Source organism: Canis aureus, chromosome 9 (genome assembly GCF_053574225.1).
Source record: "Canis aureus isolate CA01 chromosome 9, VMU_Caureus_v.1.0, whole genome shotgun sequence".
NCBI lineage: Eukaryota > Metazoa > Chordata > Mammalia > Carnivora > Canidae > Canis > Canis aureus.
In genome coordinates, this window is record NC_135619.1 from 49,438,600 (window position 1) to 49,455,486 (window position 16,887).

The window sequence follows — 16,887 nt, forward strand, 5'->3', positions numbered from 1 at the left end:
GAGGGTATGTGCACTGGAGACCACAGTCCTCTTGCAATTACTGATTTGCTACTCAAGTCAATCCGGAACGCTAACCGACCCCGAAACCAAATATAAAAGGACTAAAGTTCAGGTTTGCAAGCAAAGTAAAGGAAGAACTGAGCTGTTACAGTAAACCCAGGTGCGGTCACCTCAGTCCTTCTCCTGGGCCTCGGAGCAGAAAAGACCCCAAGGGAGAAATGTGGGAAGGAGTGATGGCTTCTCACTACTACACCAACCACCCAGCTGAACTGCATCTCACCTGCTCGTCAGGGCTGGGTCAGACTAAAGATGAAGCTGAGATCTTTTCTCCTCCCTGCCTTGTGCTTTGGCTTCACTAGCACATAAAACTATGGGAAAGATAGGTCGCACCAACCAACCACAACCAGCCAAAGATAATGGTTTGGTTAGGATTGCAAAACAAAACATCTTGAACAAAACTTGAAGGCCTGAACTCAGCTCAAGAATGAGAGAACAAGACCAAAATCTGTTTTCATCATTTTAGTCCTTGGAGATGTCAAACACGAAAATTTCAAAACATGCCAAGTCAACTCCACACCAGCCCTGAGAACACTTGCCCTTTTGCTCCTTGACCTTTCCCGGTCTCTTTTGTCCATTTTATATGAGAAAATGGGATGAGCGGCCAATGAAGGTGGTCTTTACGCAGCTGCCCATGAACCCTGGGGTCTCAGACTCCCACAGTTTAAGATGTGGCTGCTTTTTCTATATTCATGTTTCCATTCTCTTCCAGTGTGCCCTGGGCTCATCCACAGAACAAATACATCTTTTTGTTATGTGCACATCATCCGATACAAGGAAGCATGTGGCCCATGTCTCCAGGTATTTCTTCAACACTACCTCGCTGTTGTCCATGACAACATACACAAAGAAATATCCACCTCATGGAGAGGCCTCAAAGAAATAAGCCAACATCCCAGGGCATAACTTTCCCCTCTTCCTACATCCCAGGGCATAACTTCCAGTTCTTAAGACTCAAAGAAGAAAAACATCAAAATGACCTGAAAACTCCTCTCCACTCAAAATCACCGCCATCTCTTCTCCACTCCACCCTTCAACCCCCACACAAGATGGCCGAGGGATGCAAGTGGAACAGCTCCTGGTCTATGGGCACAGATGCAAGAAGGGGCCACACTCACCAGAGCGTCCACAGTCTGCACAGGACACCAGCTCTTCAGGCCGCCCACTCTTCTTGTTCATGTTAGAGCCCCCCAGGCAGAAGTCACAGTAGTTGTTGGGAATAACAGTCCCATCCGGTCCTTTCTGGGCTATAGAAACATTGAAAACAAAAATCTGATTTCAGGCTGACACGAGTTTCTACTGGCCCCTTTTCTCCCACAGTTTAGCGGAATCTGCTCTGGGAAGAATATCAAGTCCGGGATACAAGGTTTTATTACAACCAAGTTGTTAAATTGGGCTGTTTTCTTTTTGATCTTCCTCAGCTCAATAGTCCTAATACCTTGCAAGCCATCCAGAGGTTAGTGTAATTTCTGCAATATTTGCAAAAGCCATCTCTGGATTTTTACAGAAACTCCCCTGCTCCTCTGATTCCATTCCCTGGATGCACAAAGCATCCAAAAGGCCTACTAGTCAAGTACTCTTCTCTCATCCCGGCACAACCAGACCTCAGGACTTAGGTCTCAAACACCAGGCGGCAACCATAAACGGTGGTGGGGTGAGAGGGAGAGAGAATGGACCATGCCCAGGCCTTGCCCTTGGGAAAGATGCTCTTGTTAGGGAGATATTCCTCTGGCCCTGAAAACGAAAACAAAGAAGCACTGATTGTAGGCATTTCCAGGAAGCTTCTTCTGAAGATGCTTCTGGGGACTCTGATGAATATCTTGGCAGGTACACAAGTGTCCACTCTCGTTCAACCTCACCTCCCTAGAGTCCAGACTTGCTGGGATGGAGAGAACTCAGGACTAGTTAATCAGCAGACCTCAAGGACCTAGAATCAGACCTGGACGCTTAGCTCAGCCTCATGCCAAAGAAAGGTTGAATGGTGAGTTAGTGAGTGTGCCTTGAGGCTTAAGACCTTCGTAAGCCACCCCTGCTGAAGGTCCTTATCCAAAGGCAAAGAAAAATCTCAGGACATGATCTTAAAAATGAAGCTTGTGAGAACGGCACATATTCTCAAGCACTGAAATCATTCTCACTTCCTAGGGGCTGGCTGAAAAGGCTTGGACAGGTTTCTGTGCATGGGGAGAAACGCTTCCATTCTCTTGTTTTTCGATCCCTATTGTGGAGATTTCTTTGTCACATGAACACTCCCTGTTTGCAACTAAGAAGAAAAGTCTGCCTGTTTATGGGATCAGCCTAAACCACAGGGGTATCTTCCTCCTCGCTATACCCAATGTCTGCAGCTATCTTTCATTATTTACTGGCTAACATTAATCAGGGTCCCGTAGGGTACAAATCTGTAAAAGGAAGCAGATATGTGAGCAGAAATACCATCCAGACAGTAAGTGATAAACGGATTCACCCACTTTAATATGATTCCCTCTGGCCTTTGCTTCCTCCATGCCTCTGCTTTGCCTCCAGGAATAGAAAAACTTACCTGGGGAAGGCAGAAGACAAAAGCTTGCAGAATTACATTATAGAGAGTTAATCCATTTATCAGTTGCTATTTGGATTGGTTAATCAGTTTCTAAGTCATTGATTTTCATCTTCTGGGAGGCAGACAATTCCCTGCAAAAAAGGTGTTGGCTTTTGGGGGCAAATGGAGGATCTGGCCACACCCTGTGGCCTCTTGAGTGTGGGGTTTGTCTTCATCACTCACTGTGTCTCAAAGACATCACAGGTCATAATGAATGGTTTTGCAAATAATCTCTGAAATCAGTACGCCTACAAAAAGTGTACTCTAAAATTCTCATTCCCCCAAACCAGAAGAAAGTTCCTTTCTTCCTTCTCTCTTATTTGCCACCTTCAACATTTCTAAAACTCTCGTAAGAAAATCCAAGCATGTCTCTAAAGCAAATAAACTCAGGATTTTTTTCGTTCAGAGACTATTCTAGAAATCAGTCAAATGGTGAACAGGAAGAAGAGGGGTACGTGAAATTTTGGGGGCTGAGTGTAAGCTAGAACGAACTTTCACGATTGACGGGAACTAGAAAGAAAATAGGGAGATGACAGTCACAACACAGGTAGCTTCCCTGCATGAAAAGCAATCAAAGAAGTCCACGTATATCATCCCACTAAAGGTCTCAGGAGCCCCAGTCCCGCCACCTGTCTCTCCTGTTCTTTTAGGGACTCCCTATTATGTCAGATTTTCTCTCCTTTCACAAAATCTTTAAGCAACCAAAGGATCTGGTTTTCGCGAACACAGTGTATGCCTTGTGACTTACAAGGATGAAGTAGAATAGAGTATAGGAACTCTTGGGTAATTCTTTACACCAACAGATCATTGGTAGAATGCCCTCAGTGAATCAGGGACTCTAATACTGCAAGAAATTAAAAATTCAGAAATGGTCTAGTAGGGCAAAGCAGATAGTGATAGAGAAATTGGTCCTGTGTAAAAAGACCAAAGGAACAGAATGTAATTCATCTAATGAAAAGAAGTTTCTGAGAAGACTGAATCAGAGCAGGATCCCCACATACATTTGTGTTGGCTGCTGGCCACACAAAGTATCTGGCCAAGGAGGTAAAGAAGGTACTAAATAACACACCAGTTGCAGGCCCCACTGTGTGGAGTTGTGACATGTCAGGACTGGTACCATATTAGTCTAGCAATGACCCAGTATAGAAAGTGACAGTGAACACTTGTGTTTTATTTTTGGCAAAATCCTACTCTCTTCTCATAATAGTGAGTTCAGAGCTTCTTTTCATCTTGGTAAAATAGTGTGGGAGAGACTAATCAGAAGCTCCTGCATCTGGTTCTCTTATACTTTTTGGTAATCACGATTGGTTTCATGGGTAGAGTTTCCCCATAGAGTTCTCCCAATTCCCCAGCTAAAAGGGCCAGTCAGAACTTGGGGAGGGCACTCTGTTGACATCAATTTTATGACCCTTCTCTTGTTTATACATGTGTACACCTGCCTCAACTCCTTGTACTAAATGATCTACTCCTTCAGGTCAGGCACCATGTCTAACTCATCACTGGAATACCTACATGCCCAGCACACAGGAAATGGTTCACCACAATGTGTAGGATGAATGGCTTAGAAAAGGATGGCAGAGATGTGAGTAGACAGCCCAGTGACACCCCTGGGACATCCTCCTAGTGGGGACAGAGCACTGTGTTTGCTTTCCCTGTGGTAGAGTTATCTGTCGCTCTGAATATCATCCACTACATGGTTTAATTCCCAAGTCCTCAGAGGGAGACATGCCAGTCCGTGTCTAAATGGATTGGTCAGTCATCTGGCCTGGTGTCAGGTCTAGCTCCCAGAGTAAACATGAGTGGGTGGCTGAGGGTCCTGGGTTGCTGGAAGAATAACAGCATACCCCTTGCACGGTAGGAGAAACATCCTTTGTACACAAACATATAAGAAAGCGTAAGATTCATATAATGCAGCGTAGGACTCATTGTCTCTGGGAGGGGATGCCAGGTTGCTCCTACCCACTCAGCCTTCCTCTTGTTCAACGGTTTCTTGAAAAGAAAAAGCAGCAGACATTTATTACACTATAAAACTGTGACAGATCTTCCGCTGGATGCTTTACATATGTTGTTTCATTGATTCTCACAAAAACGTAAAGTGGGGATTATTTGAAGACGAGGTAACTAAAACCCAAAGAGATTATGGGGCTGGCTTCACCCCTGGGTTGTCTATGTCCCCAGAGACTCTCTGCCTCCTGGAAAATCCAGAGACAAACACTTCCTGGCCATACCTTGCATACAAAATATTTCATAAATCCCCTTAGAGTCAACTTGATTCACCCAATACGTCATTTAGGAAGCCCAAAGGGATAAAAATGATTGAGATTGGCCTGATAAAAGCAGAAATTCCCTTTGAACTTAAATTTAATGTCCCTACCACAGTAATCTATACTGGGTGATCCTGTTTATTGCCACATACTCTGTGAAAACACTTCTCCAGAGAATTCAGAGGCTCTGGAAGGAATTTTTTTAAGTAAATCTTACACCACAGCTATACTGGCCTATGGCCTGACCCAGCCATGAGCAATTTCCTGGTACCGTGTATGAGATCATTATAAAAAGGATTTTACTATAAATAGGAAGCTCACACAGACCTTGCAAGAGGGATTTAAATAGAGATTCTGCTTCTGCTTATGGGAAATTGAGTCCCACTTTATAGAATAAGACAACAAGAGGGCAAAGATCTGAGTGGTATCTCGATGGCAGCGTCCGTAATGATGGATTTGGTTTTCTGTTGATTAATGTTCATGGACTAAGATCATATAAGAGATACAAGGAAGCTGCCGAGAAAATAAAGTGAGCCTTAAGAGTTTAGGAATTTACCTGGGGGAGATAGCTCTAAAACGCACAAAGTGGGGGGACAGAATGGAAATCGAGAACAAAGTTCATGAAGAAACACACACAGATCTAAATAAATAAAGAGAAGATGGGAGGGAGCATTCAAATCCAACCAGGAGAAAGGAAAAGCCAAGCCCCAAATAGTCCCACCACCACACTCAGAATGAGCGGTCATTCTGGAAAGGTATTAGCGTACACTTCAATCAGGCCACGTGTCTATGGCAAACAAGGCCCCAAATCTTCGGTAAAACTACCACCCACACAGGGCTGATCTCTGCTGCGATATGTCTGCCACTCATGAAAGGAAGGAGTGGCGGGGACAGTCTGGCCACCAGCAACAGCCCCTCATCCGGTTCTGCCAAGACCAAAGCTGTGTCCCAAGTGTCCTAGGGAAATAGGAAGCATGCCAGAAGTTTAGCCTCCCCCACGGCACATCCACAAAAGCATGACTTCACATCCTGAGCAGACGCTCAGACCGCCTGCCAGGGCCTGGTGTGCGCAGGCACGCGGCCCTGCTCTGTGCCTGCCGCCCAGCCGCGCAGCCCAGCAGCTCTTTCCTCCAGGGCCCGCGAGTTGGGGTGTGTGGCCCTTGGGGAACTGGGATGTGGGGTGGGGGGCACGGTGAGAAAAGCCCTCCAGGAGGAGCTGAGCCTCTCCTCACCCCTCTCACTGCTCCCCCACCACCCTCCACTGGCTGACAGTTCCCATCCGTCCACAGGGCTGACCTGTTTCCATGGCAACCGGAATCCTGGGCTCCGGCAGCCTCTGGTCTTGCCACCTGTTATTACTTCATCTCTCAAGTGTAAAGCATCCTAGCCGGTGCCACTTGGCTGTGCAGAGCGCATCTTCGAAGGACGGAGGGAAGAAAAGGGGAGAGGAAAGAGGGAATGCAGAAAGGCAGCCCCAGGCTGGCCACGCAGGACACGCGGGAGACCGGCTGGGCGAGAGGAGGGAGGGTGGAAGCCAACGTGCCTTCCCTGCGGAATCAGGGGAATCAGCGAGCAGGCCTCAGCTGGAGGCCACCACCACATCCTGCTAGCCTGGACCCAGCCTTCCATGAGGGCCTCGGGAGGGGCGGGCAGTGGTGGGCACTGGGGCAGCTGCACCGAGATCAGGCCCAGGCGGAGCAGAGCAAGGAGAGGGTTAAGGTAGCAAGATAAAGACTGTGGGGAAGGCCGGACCAGAGGGCAAACAGAGCCTCAAAGCCTGGATAAATGGCCTTAATTCTCATGCTCTTGCTCACCCTACTCCTTACGTGTTTACTCATATAAATTATTCCCAAGGCCTGACACCTTTTTTCACTGCTTCCCTAGAACTGATGAAAAAATAAATCCTACGGATCCAAGGAATAAAAATGTTGGGATTCCATTCAGGCCTGTTCTTTTTGGCCACTAACAGCAACTCAAGCCCCACCCCAGCGCTCCAGAAGGAAGACAAATGATGCTTACCTCCCTGAATGTGGAAAGGCAAGGGGACTGGGGAGCCCAGCAGGGAAGTAGACACCAGTGACCCCCTCCCCAACACACACACACACACACACACACACACACACACACACTTGCCCATGAGGCTGCCAGAGTCCTCAACAGGCAGAGAACTCGCTCTCCCTCATGGGCCATCGTGTCACCCAGCACTGGGGACAAAGTGAATGTGCGGTAAGGAGGAAGGAGGCAGGGCTGCTAATGCAGAGTGATTCCAGGCACTGAGGACCGTCTGCCGGGAGAAAGGAAGGCCAAGGGCTGATTTAATAAGTCTTCAAGTTTATGGATGGACCGAAATTGGCCACAGTCCGTGTTGTTCGGGACAACGTGAGAAAGAAAAGAGCTGAAAGGGCAGAGCATGCTGCAGGAAAGCTGGGAGTGAAGCGGGTCCAACAAAGGCACCGGAGGAGGAGCGTGCTGCTCTGAGGATTTCCCCGGGGCCCCCGGGGTGGAGCGCATGCCTAGCTAGAGGCTGGAGAATAGGCTAGGTGACATCATAAGGTCCCTTCTGGCCTATGATTCAATGATTATAATAGGGTGAAGGAAGGATCAGAAAAGTGAGGTCTTCCAAACCCAGAGGAACTCAGCCCCCTGTGCCGTGTGCGTGGCCGTGTCTCTGTCCCTGTTGGCCCCGAGCCCCCTGAGGGCCGGAGCAGCGTCCTTACTGGTGGGATCCCCAGCACCCAGCCTGGTGACCGACCCAGTGCTGGCAGTAAATACTTAACAAGAGGACGGACCATCCTCCCACGGGCTTTTGGAAGAAAGAAAAAACTCAGGCAAAGGGAAGTCAAAGACTAGGAGTTGAATGGATGTCAATGTCCCCCGGGTACCGAGACACCATTCTAAGGCACGGCCAGCACCAGTCCTGTTCATCACGGGGACAGAAAGAGGGAGCAACAGAAGTAAGTGGGGACCCATCGGAGTCCCTTTCTCCCTGTGGTTGGAGAAAGCCCATGGGCCAGCCGCTCTCTGGGATCCCCTCCCTGAGGCATTTCTTGGAAAACCAGGATGGGAGGAGTTAAGAACTCCCAGGCTCAGCTGGCCCCAGAGCCCCCTGAACCCCATATTTGAGGGCCTCTCCCCAGGGGCCTCGCAACAGCTGGAGAGAAGACAGGTTGCCTTACTCTGTGTTTGAGCAGCTGTTTTAAATGTGGTGTCAGCCACTCCACCCTTCCTTGCATCTACCTTCTTTTCCTCCATCTTTATGGAGTACAAAATTCACACCGTTGGACACACACCCTAAGAATATTTGCTCCTAAACAATGTGCCGTAAAAACAGAAACCATGTCCGCTTGCATCGATGTCAGGATGTATTTGGTAAGAGCAGCGATTTGCCAGGCGTTCGGATACCACATCCCTGATTCTGGGGCTGGGTGGTCACATGACTCCTCCGTAATGTCCTTTGTGCTCCAGCCTTAGGCTGGCAACTTCGAGTCTGTCACTGATGCTTCGGAAAAGCGAGGGAAAGACCAAGCAAAGCTGATTACTCTTGGCAGTGCTGATTAGGGAAAGCACAAGAAGATATTTCAATTTTCCAGTGGAAGGTCATGTGGGTCAGTTCATGGCCTGGCATAGCAACTTGTTATTGCCACCAAATGAGTCAGTTGAAGGGAAAAACGTTTAATCTGAGAGTAACTATGTCAACAGGGCTCTGAATGAAGTGGTGTCATTCCCCTTTGAGAATCGCAGGACATCTCTGTGCTTTAGAGCAGGATAAGCCTCGTCCGTTTAGGTTGTCAGGATATTATTATTGGGATATTAGAATTCAGCAAGTCCCCTTTGTCTCTTGCTCAGCCTTGCCTCTCTCCACCCCTCCTCGCCACCACCTCCAGCGGACTCAGCTATGTCAACCCAGCAGCCCACGTGGACCAGCATTTTCCAGGTCTCCCAGACTGAAAAGCAGTACTCAAGAAAAGGCAAAGGATGTGCCTCTAGTATCCGACCTAAGGATGAGGACCGTCAAGAGATCACAGAGCGGAAGAGTCAGCCCAGCCCAGGGATGAGAGCCCAGACAGGGGACATACCCAGAAAGCAAGCCAGGAAGCAGGTGCTGGGAGCCACAGACACGTTTGCCATGGTAGGACCGAGCCTTAGAAAAGAGTGAAAACCAAGTCTATCCCCTGGATTTAACAGTGCAACCTGGTCCCTAGCCAGTTATCCAATTTGGTGAATCCAAAAGAAAAAAAGAAAAAAAATGAACATCGGTCTCCAAAAGGTGGATTTCTCTAAGGCAGTGGTTCACCTGGGAACTTGTTAAAAATGCAAATTCTAGGCCCCTCACACCAGACCTACTGAATCCAAAATCCTGCGGTAGGATCCAGCAGTCTCTGTTTTGAGAAACAGGTGATTCTAACGCGCTCAAGCTTGAGAATCACTGCTCTCATGCCACATGTGCATCACACACATTTTCCGTTAATGAATGGACTTACTTCATCTTCACATAACCCTATGAGATAGATGCGCAGATGTTCTGACTTTACGTAGGTGATACTCGTGACACAAGGCAGCTAGATAGTTTGTCTAACGTCGTATGTTAGTAAGCAGCTACATGGGCTCTAAACCTAGGCAGTGTAGCCCAGGCCTACCTGCTTCTGACCCACCGTGGGCACAGAAACCACATACCTGAGGGAAGTCAAGTCAGAATAGATAGCAGGCCCTGGAGTTCAGGGCTTCTCAAATTCAAGTGCTGCACAAAGAAACCATTTAGGCATCTCACTAAAATTCAGAGTAGGATTCGTAGGTCTGGCTTAGAGCTGAAGATTCCACATTTCTTACAAGCTCCCCCACTGGGTAGCCAACCGTCTAGGTTTGCCTGGCGCTGAGGGGTTCCCAGGGCACAGGACTTTCAGTCTACAACTGGCAATGTCCTGGGCAAACCTGGATGAGTGGGTCACTGGAGTCCCAGCTGATGTTGAAACTGCTGATCACACTTTGAGGAGAAAAATGCAGGCCCTCAAGGTGAGAAGTTTGGATCATATTCAAGTGTGATATAAGTTTTGAGAGTGGAATATGGTATAATCTTTTATACTTTAAAAATACCTGGGGGGTCTGGGGGGCTCAGTTGGGTAAGCATCCAACTCTTGATCTCCACTCAGTTCTTGATCTCACGGTTGTGAGTTCAAGCCCTGCATTGGGCTCTGCACTGGGTGTGGAGCCTACTTTAAAAAAAAATTGTTTTTAATAAAAATAAATAAAAAGACCCCTTTGGCTACTCCACAGAGTAAAAACAGGCTGACAGACCAAATAAAGAAGTTGCAGTGACCCAAGCAGATGCTGGTGGAGGCCAGGAGATGAAGAAAGGAAAACAGATTTGGAATACATTTTGGAGGAGAAGCTGATAACAGGTGGTGAAGGAAAATAAAGGCAAGGATGAATCCTAGGACTTTCACTTTAGGCACAGCATTATTGCTTTTCAAGAACAAGGTCAGAAAGAGATATATATAAGAGCTAGGATAGGAAAGACAGCGAGACACAAATGAGAGAAAGATATAGGAAAATTATTGAACTAAGTGATGTGTGACTTTTTTTCTAGAGTAAGACTCATTGACGAATTAAAATCTCAGGCCATATTTGTAATGGGGGTGTTCACATAACACCACAAAAAGCTAAAGTTCGCTTTGAAGATTAGATGTGCCTCCTATGGACTGGATTGTGTCTCCCCAAAAACACATTTGAAACCCTATCCCTCAATGTGATGGTATTTGGAGGTGGTTAGGTTTAGATGAGGTCATGAGGATGGCGGGATTAGGGTCCTTATAAGAAGAGACACTAGGGATGCCTGGGTGGCTCAGTCGTTAAGTGTCTGCCTTTGGCTCAGGCCATGATGCTGGGGTCCTGGGATCAAGTCCCACATCAGGCTCCCCATAGGGAGTCTGCTTCTCCCTCTCTCTAGGTCTCTGCCTCTCTCTCTGTGTCTCTCATGAATAAATAATTAAAATCTTTAAAAGAAGAAGAAGAGGAGACACTAGAGAGTTTGCTTCTCTCTACCATGATATATCAAGGAAAAGCCCTGCGAGGACACAGAAAGAAGATGGCCACCTCCACCCCAAGAGGAGAATCCCCACCAAACACCTACACATCAGCACTTTTATATTGGACTTCCAGTCTCCAAGACTGTGAGAAATAAATCCCTATGGTTTAAGCCACCTGGTCTATGGTATTTTATTAGGCAGTCCCAGATAAGTGCCCATGAATACGTTCATTTCTTTCAAAAAGCCTCTGTGTGCTATGATGCACTTCACAATTGGACTACAAGTAAAAGATCCCATCTTTGAGATTAGAATCCATCACTTGAGGTTCCAATGTCCTGACTTAATTGAATGGTGTCCAATTTAAGCACATTCACATGTCAGCTTCCCAATCTTGGTAACCATGTGACTTGGGTTAGTGATGCAAACTTTCTGAACCTCAGTCTCCTCCTCTGCAAAATGAGAGTCACAGCACATGCCGTGTGGGCTATAAACCTTACATGAGACGATGCATGTGAAGTACCTGGCACCTAGTAGGCTTTCTGGCATTTCTTCCCCCTCTTTCTCCTCCTTTATAAAATAATTTTATTTCTGATAAAGGCAGGGAGAAAAAATCAGAGGCCTAAAGAAGTTTCCCAAGAAGGGACACATGACAGGAGAATTCACATTCACGTTCCATGTCCACGAGCACATAAGTTGGAGTCTATGTACCTTGGTGTCTTCCAGGGGACACAGCACCTACCTTACTCACAGGACTGCTACAAGGAATGAAAGCGAAAAATGTGGCATGCCTAGCGCAGTGTCTGACACATTCAAGGAATGTCAGTAGGTATTACTATCATTGTCATTACTCAGGATATGCAATACTTCAATCCAGAACATTCTAGATAATTAGGCCCAAAATGTGAGAGAAATAAAGGGGGCTCCCAGAAAGGCGAGTGGTGGGTGGATGCCCCGTCCTGGGGAAATAGGACGGCAAATACAGCGAAGCTATACTGCTTCGACTCTACTCCACAGCTTCCTCCTGCTGGGTTTCCTGCACCCATCTTATTTCCCCAATTAAACCCGAAACTGTCCTAGGGCTAAGACCACATGTTAGACTTTTTTAGAGGCCCAATTATACTTAGTCCCACAAGTGAGCACATGCACAATAAATGCTCAATAAATACTCATGTTTAGATTGTACAGAAGGATTGCTGTCCTACATCTAAGGTTTAGTAAAGGATGTGCCAGGGCCAGGCTGGGCTCTGATAGCTATGCCTGATGCCAATGAGACCCCCACAGGCAGTTAGCTTCCTGGTATCACATAGCCACAGACGGGCCCTGACTCAGATTAACCATCTGTGGTCATAGACATGCTCTGTTGGTCCGAATGGCACAGAGATGGGATATCCACATTCGCAATGTGCAGGCATGGTGCCAAACACCCACATCATCTCGCTGAAGACTCACAACAACCCCATGAGGTCAATACAGTTATTCTCTCCATCTTACAGATGAGGCAACAAAGGAGCAAAGAAGTGTGAGTAACTGACCCACATTCACACAGACACAAGATGGCTGAGTGGCAGGGTCATGACTCACACTCTAGCCTGGCCAATTCCATTGCCATTCTCCCAGCTGAAAGGTCTGAAAAATTAACTCCAAGTATATCCTCAAGGCCAGGGCAACCCCTCACGTTTCTCTTCCCTTGCTTTGCAAACTGTTTAGTTAAATAATAATTCACCTGAAGAACACCTGTTGTGAGCTTCCAAATCTGCTCTTCAGGAGGTGAGTAGCAGCTCACTTTTCTGGACAGAGCCCTGTATCTGAATTTTCCTCTCTCCCCCCCGGAACAAAGCCTGAATTTCCTGCGTCAAGGTTGGTAAGTGGTGGATTGTGTGCGCTTTATGGTTTTTCAGACACCTTCAGAGTGATCCGAAATCCTTAAGCTTGTGTCAAAGGCAATTTTCACTCTTTCTCTTAAAGCTCTCCTCGTTGCCCCCGGGCCATATGCTAGAGGACAGGAATGTCAGGAGAGGAACGTCTGTTAGATCTTTCCCATCAGTGTAGCAATGACATCATATGCTTCTTTTAGGTAATTTGCACATTATCAGACTAATTTTCAGATTATCTAATCAGCCGACATTACCCTTAATCAACTCAGCTCTCCTCTTCCAGTTCTGCAGAGTACAACATGCCCTCCAAAGGCACACTAGGGTGGGGTCTTTTCTTCTCTCGGCAGATACTGAAAGCCCAGCTATGTGCCAGGCACACTGTCACTATGCAGAAGACTGACACCTCCCAGGACCTAGGACAACCCAACTTCCATTCCATATACCTGAGAAACAGACTTGAAATAAATTTTATAGATCCATATTTTAAAAAAGCACTTCCCTCTTAGGAGCTTTAGTGTGTTACAGAGAACATTTTATACTCATTTATGCTATTAGGTAAAAGAGATATACCATATAACAATTAATATTTTGTCAAATAAATTTCTCTATAAATCATCTGTCCTTGCCTTCTAGTAATAGCTACTGTGGCTCTCCTCTTCATACAGGATGCCAGCTACATGACCTGGCATAGAAGGTGCTTCCAACAGTGGCTCCCACTCACTTTCCCAACATTCTTCCGGTGCTACTGTCAGACCCAACCACTATCACTTGTCTGGGGCATTGTGCTATTTCTACCTCCTCACTTTTGCCTCTACCTGGGAAGCCCTCTCCCTCCTGGGAAATTCCTCTTCATTCTTCCAGAGCTAACTTGAATGTCACCTCCTCAGTGAGGCCTTTGGAAATCCCCTAATGCAATGGTTCTCAAGCCTTTGCATGTACCAGAAAGCCCTATAAAATACAGATTGCCATCCCCGCCCTCAAAGTCTCTGTTTCAGGTCTGGTGAAGTCAAAAATCTACATTTCCAGCAAGTTCTCAGGTGATTCTTTTGCTACACCAGGAGCACTACTACCCTAAGGGGTAGAAAGTGTACTGCGCCCTTGAGCTCTTTGTCCTTCCTAGTCTAGACATACTCCATTACACACTCTCTTTCAAGCCTGTGAGCTCCTCAGGGACAGGGATTGAGGCAACATTTGGCACAAGATACTAAACCAATGGATGGATGGATAGATGGATGAATGGACAGATGAATGTATTAGACTGAATCTATTTACACAGCTTTTCCATTCATGTCCAGGATCTCATAAAAGTACCTTGAAAATATCATCTTTGGTAGATTCCCACTGTGCATAGAAGATAAAAGGAAATTCAAGAAGAGTTTTGACATTATGGGCATGGGTCAAAGGGTTTCAAATGTTAATCCAATTCTCTCTGCTATCCTGGCCCCACTGGGATGGTTTACCAAGGTGGCATTTCAGGAGTCACGAGAGAATGCTTCTGAGTGGAGTGCCTGGGGGGCTCAGTCAGTTAAGTATCTGACTCTTGATTTTGGCTCAGTTCATGATCTCAGGGTCATGGGATTGAACCCCATGTTCGGCTTCATGCTTAGTGGGGAGTCTCCTTGAGATTCCCCCTCCTTCTCCCTCACCCTCCACCCCTCTTCCGGCTCTGTCTCAATATATTCTCTGTCTATCTAAAATAAATAAATAGGGGTCTCTCTAAATAAATAAATAAGCATCTGCCTTTGGCTCAGGTCATGATCTTGGGGTCCTGGGATCAAGCCCCATATCAGGCTCCCTGCTCAGCGGGGAGTCTGCTTCTCCTTCTCCCTCTGTCCCTCCCCCAGCTGGTGCTCATGCTCTCTCTCTCTCTCTCAAATAAATAAAATATTTTAAAATGAAATAAATATTTACCAAAAAGAGAAAGAGAGAGAGAGAATGCTTCTGAGTGGCACCACGCAGAGGCTTCACCCGCCCCAGTCCTCCTTCCTTTTATTCATATACATGTGGTCTATGTGTGTGTGCACCTGCATGTACACGCGCACACATGCACACACACACGTACATATACGTGATGATTTCATTTGTAGAAAGCAGACAGAGGTAGTCAGAAAAATGCAAGAAGGAGGAAAAATCCAGCCTCATACAGAGAGGGGAAGGGTGGCGGCTTAGGTGGGGAAGACCCCATCAGGAAAGTACCATCTCCCAAGGTGAGTGCCCAAGCTCCAAGCATCCCAGGGCTGCCTACCGTTGAGGCGTTGAGGCGGAGAGGCAAGGGCATGAAGGAAAGGGGACAAATCTGCAGAAGAGACAAGAAGTGTATACTCAGGAGAAAATGAGCGGCTAGGAAAGGAACAAAGGCGAGAAAACATGGGCTGCAGGGGCAGTCGATTGCTGAGCTGGCGGCCAGGGCTGGGGGCGAGGGGAGGTCAGTGCTGGCTCCAGCACTCCGCTGTGCCCCATAGCAGCGGCAGGCACCGGTGTGAGCAGCCGCTTGGCTGGAGACGCAGGCAGGGGGTGTGGCAAGGGACAGCAGGCGGACCAAAGTCAAAAGGTCTCTACTGCTGCAGGTGGTGCAGGCAAGCGCAGATGCCCACGCCACAGAAAACTCCTGAGTCTGTAGAGCTGTTTTTCCCACCGGCCTGCATGGGCTCACAAGCAGCTGGGCCACCCTGCAGCTCTGCTAAAGAGGGAGAAGTCAGCATTCCCACTTCGCTGGCGTCCAGAACTTTTCCTAGAGGGACTGCAGATTAGCCTCTTGGATTCAGCTCTCCTGCCTCCCTCCTCCCCCTGTCCCCCCTACCCCCCCCCCAACCCTGCCCTTATGCCCAAAAGCCTTGCCAAGGAAGGATCACAAAGCTGGGACCTTAGATGCTGCAGAGCTGTCGCATTCAATTCACCACACAGCCCCAGTGGCATTTAGGGGCAGGATGGATGGGAGCCCACCCCCACCCCAAACAGTGGGAGCAGCTAATGACTGGGTATTAATGATGCTGGCAATTAGCGCTCACGAGAAAATGGTTGGGGGGCTGTTCACCAGGGGAATGTGGGAGGGAACAGAGCAGACATTCGGAGCAGCAAACAGATTGGTGGCATGCGTGGTGCAGAGAACCTGGGAAGAGCTGCTGTCTCTTAGATTTGTTCAGAGAAACTGGGGAAGAGGGAAGGGATGGCTTCTGTGGATCGGGGGGCCTTCCTGCCACACTCTCCTTGCTAGCAAAATTGGAGTTAATCCCAGAGTTCTCAGAGGCATTGTCAGCAGATGTTATTAAAAGGTGTTTGTGAAAGTTCTGGAACTTTCCTCATGTAAGGAGGCCCCAGATGAACCCAGGGACATCTATTCTTTTCTATGCAGCTTAAAACCCTTGGGTCATCCGATGAGCTTTTTTGAAGAACTCAGTTTGTCATGGGTCATCTGATGAGCTTTTTTGAAGAACTCAGTTTATCATCAGTAGGTGAGAGGGGAAGGGTAGAGAACATGCAGCCAGGCCGAGGACACATCTCCATCTAGGAGGAGGAGAGACACCACTTCCAGGCTAAGCAGGGCCATCTGGCCTCAAGGTGAAGATATCAGGAGACAGAAAACACTGGCTCCCGAGAGCACATGAGGAGATCCTGGTGGACAGAAAGAAATACACCAGTGCCCACCTTGGATGTCAACAGCCAGCAGGTGTGGGCACAGGGGAGCCAGTGGGGATGCCTAAGGAAGAGATTTCCTTGATCCTCTTCGGGACTGCAGTGTACCTAGGGACCAGGAGGAACTTACCTCTGTTGTTGCCATCACTGGGCACACACACAAAAGAGACGCAGACAAAAGAGAAGCATTCCAAACCCTATTGCATGAGTAAAGCACCGCAAGGCGGGGACCCAGTGGCTTGACATTTGAGAAGAGATGTAAAGAAGATAAGCCAGCACTGGGGGGAGTGGGATAATAATACCAAGTTAACAAATACTTCAGAGAGAGCAACCGTGGCTAATAAATACTTTCCAGATAGCAACCCCAATCAAAAGAGATCTTTCTCGGCCTCCTTGCCGGGAGAGACAATAGGTATGCCTAGGCCACTCAGATCAGAGAAGGGATAAGAGAAGAAACAGGG

General features: G+C 47.6%; 1 protein-coding gene across 7 annotated transcripts in view; it reads right to left on the minus strand.

The window, feature by feature from the left end:
• Window positions 1-16,887, minus strand: part of DPF3 (double PHD fingers 3) — a 259,291-nt gene that overhangs the window by 64,479 nt on the left and 177,925 nt on the right. For all 7 annotated transcript variants that reach the window (XM_077909873.1, XM_077909871.1, XM_077909872.1 and 4 more), the window contains one exon: window positions 1,176-1,304. In XM_077909873.1, the coding sequence (XP_077765999.1) occupies window positions 1,176-1,304 (129 nt within the window). The remainder of the gene's footprint in view (window positions 1-1,175; window positions 1,305-16,887) is intronic.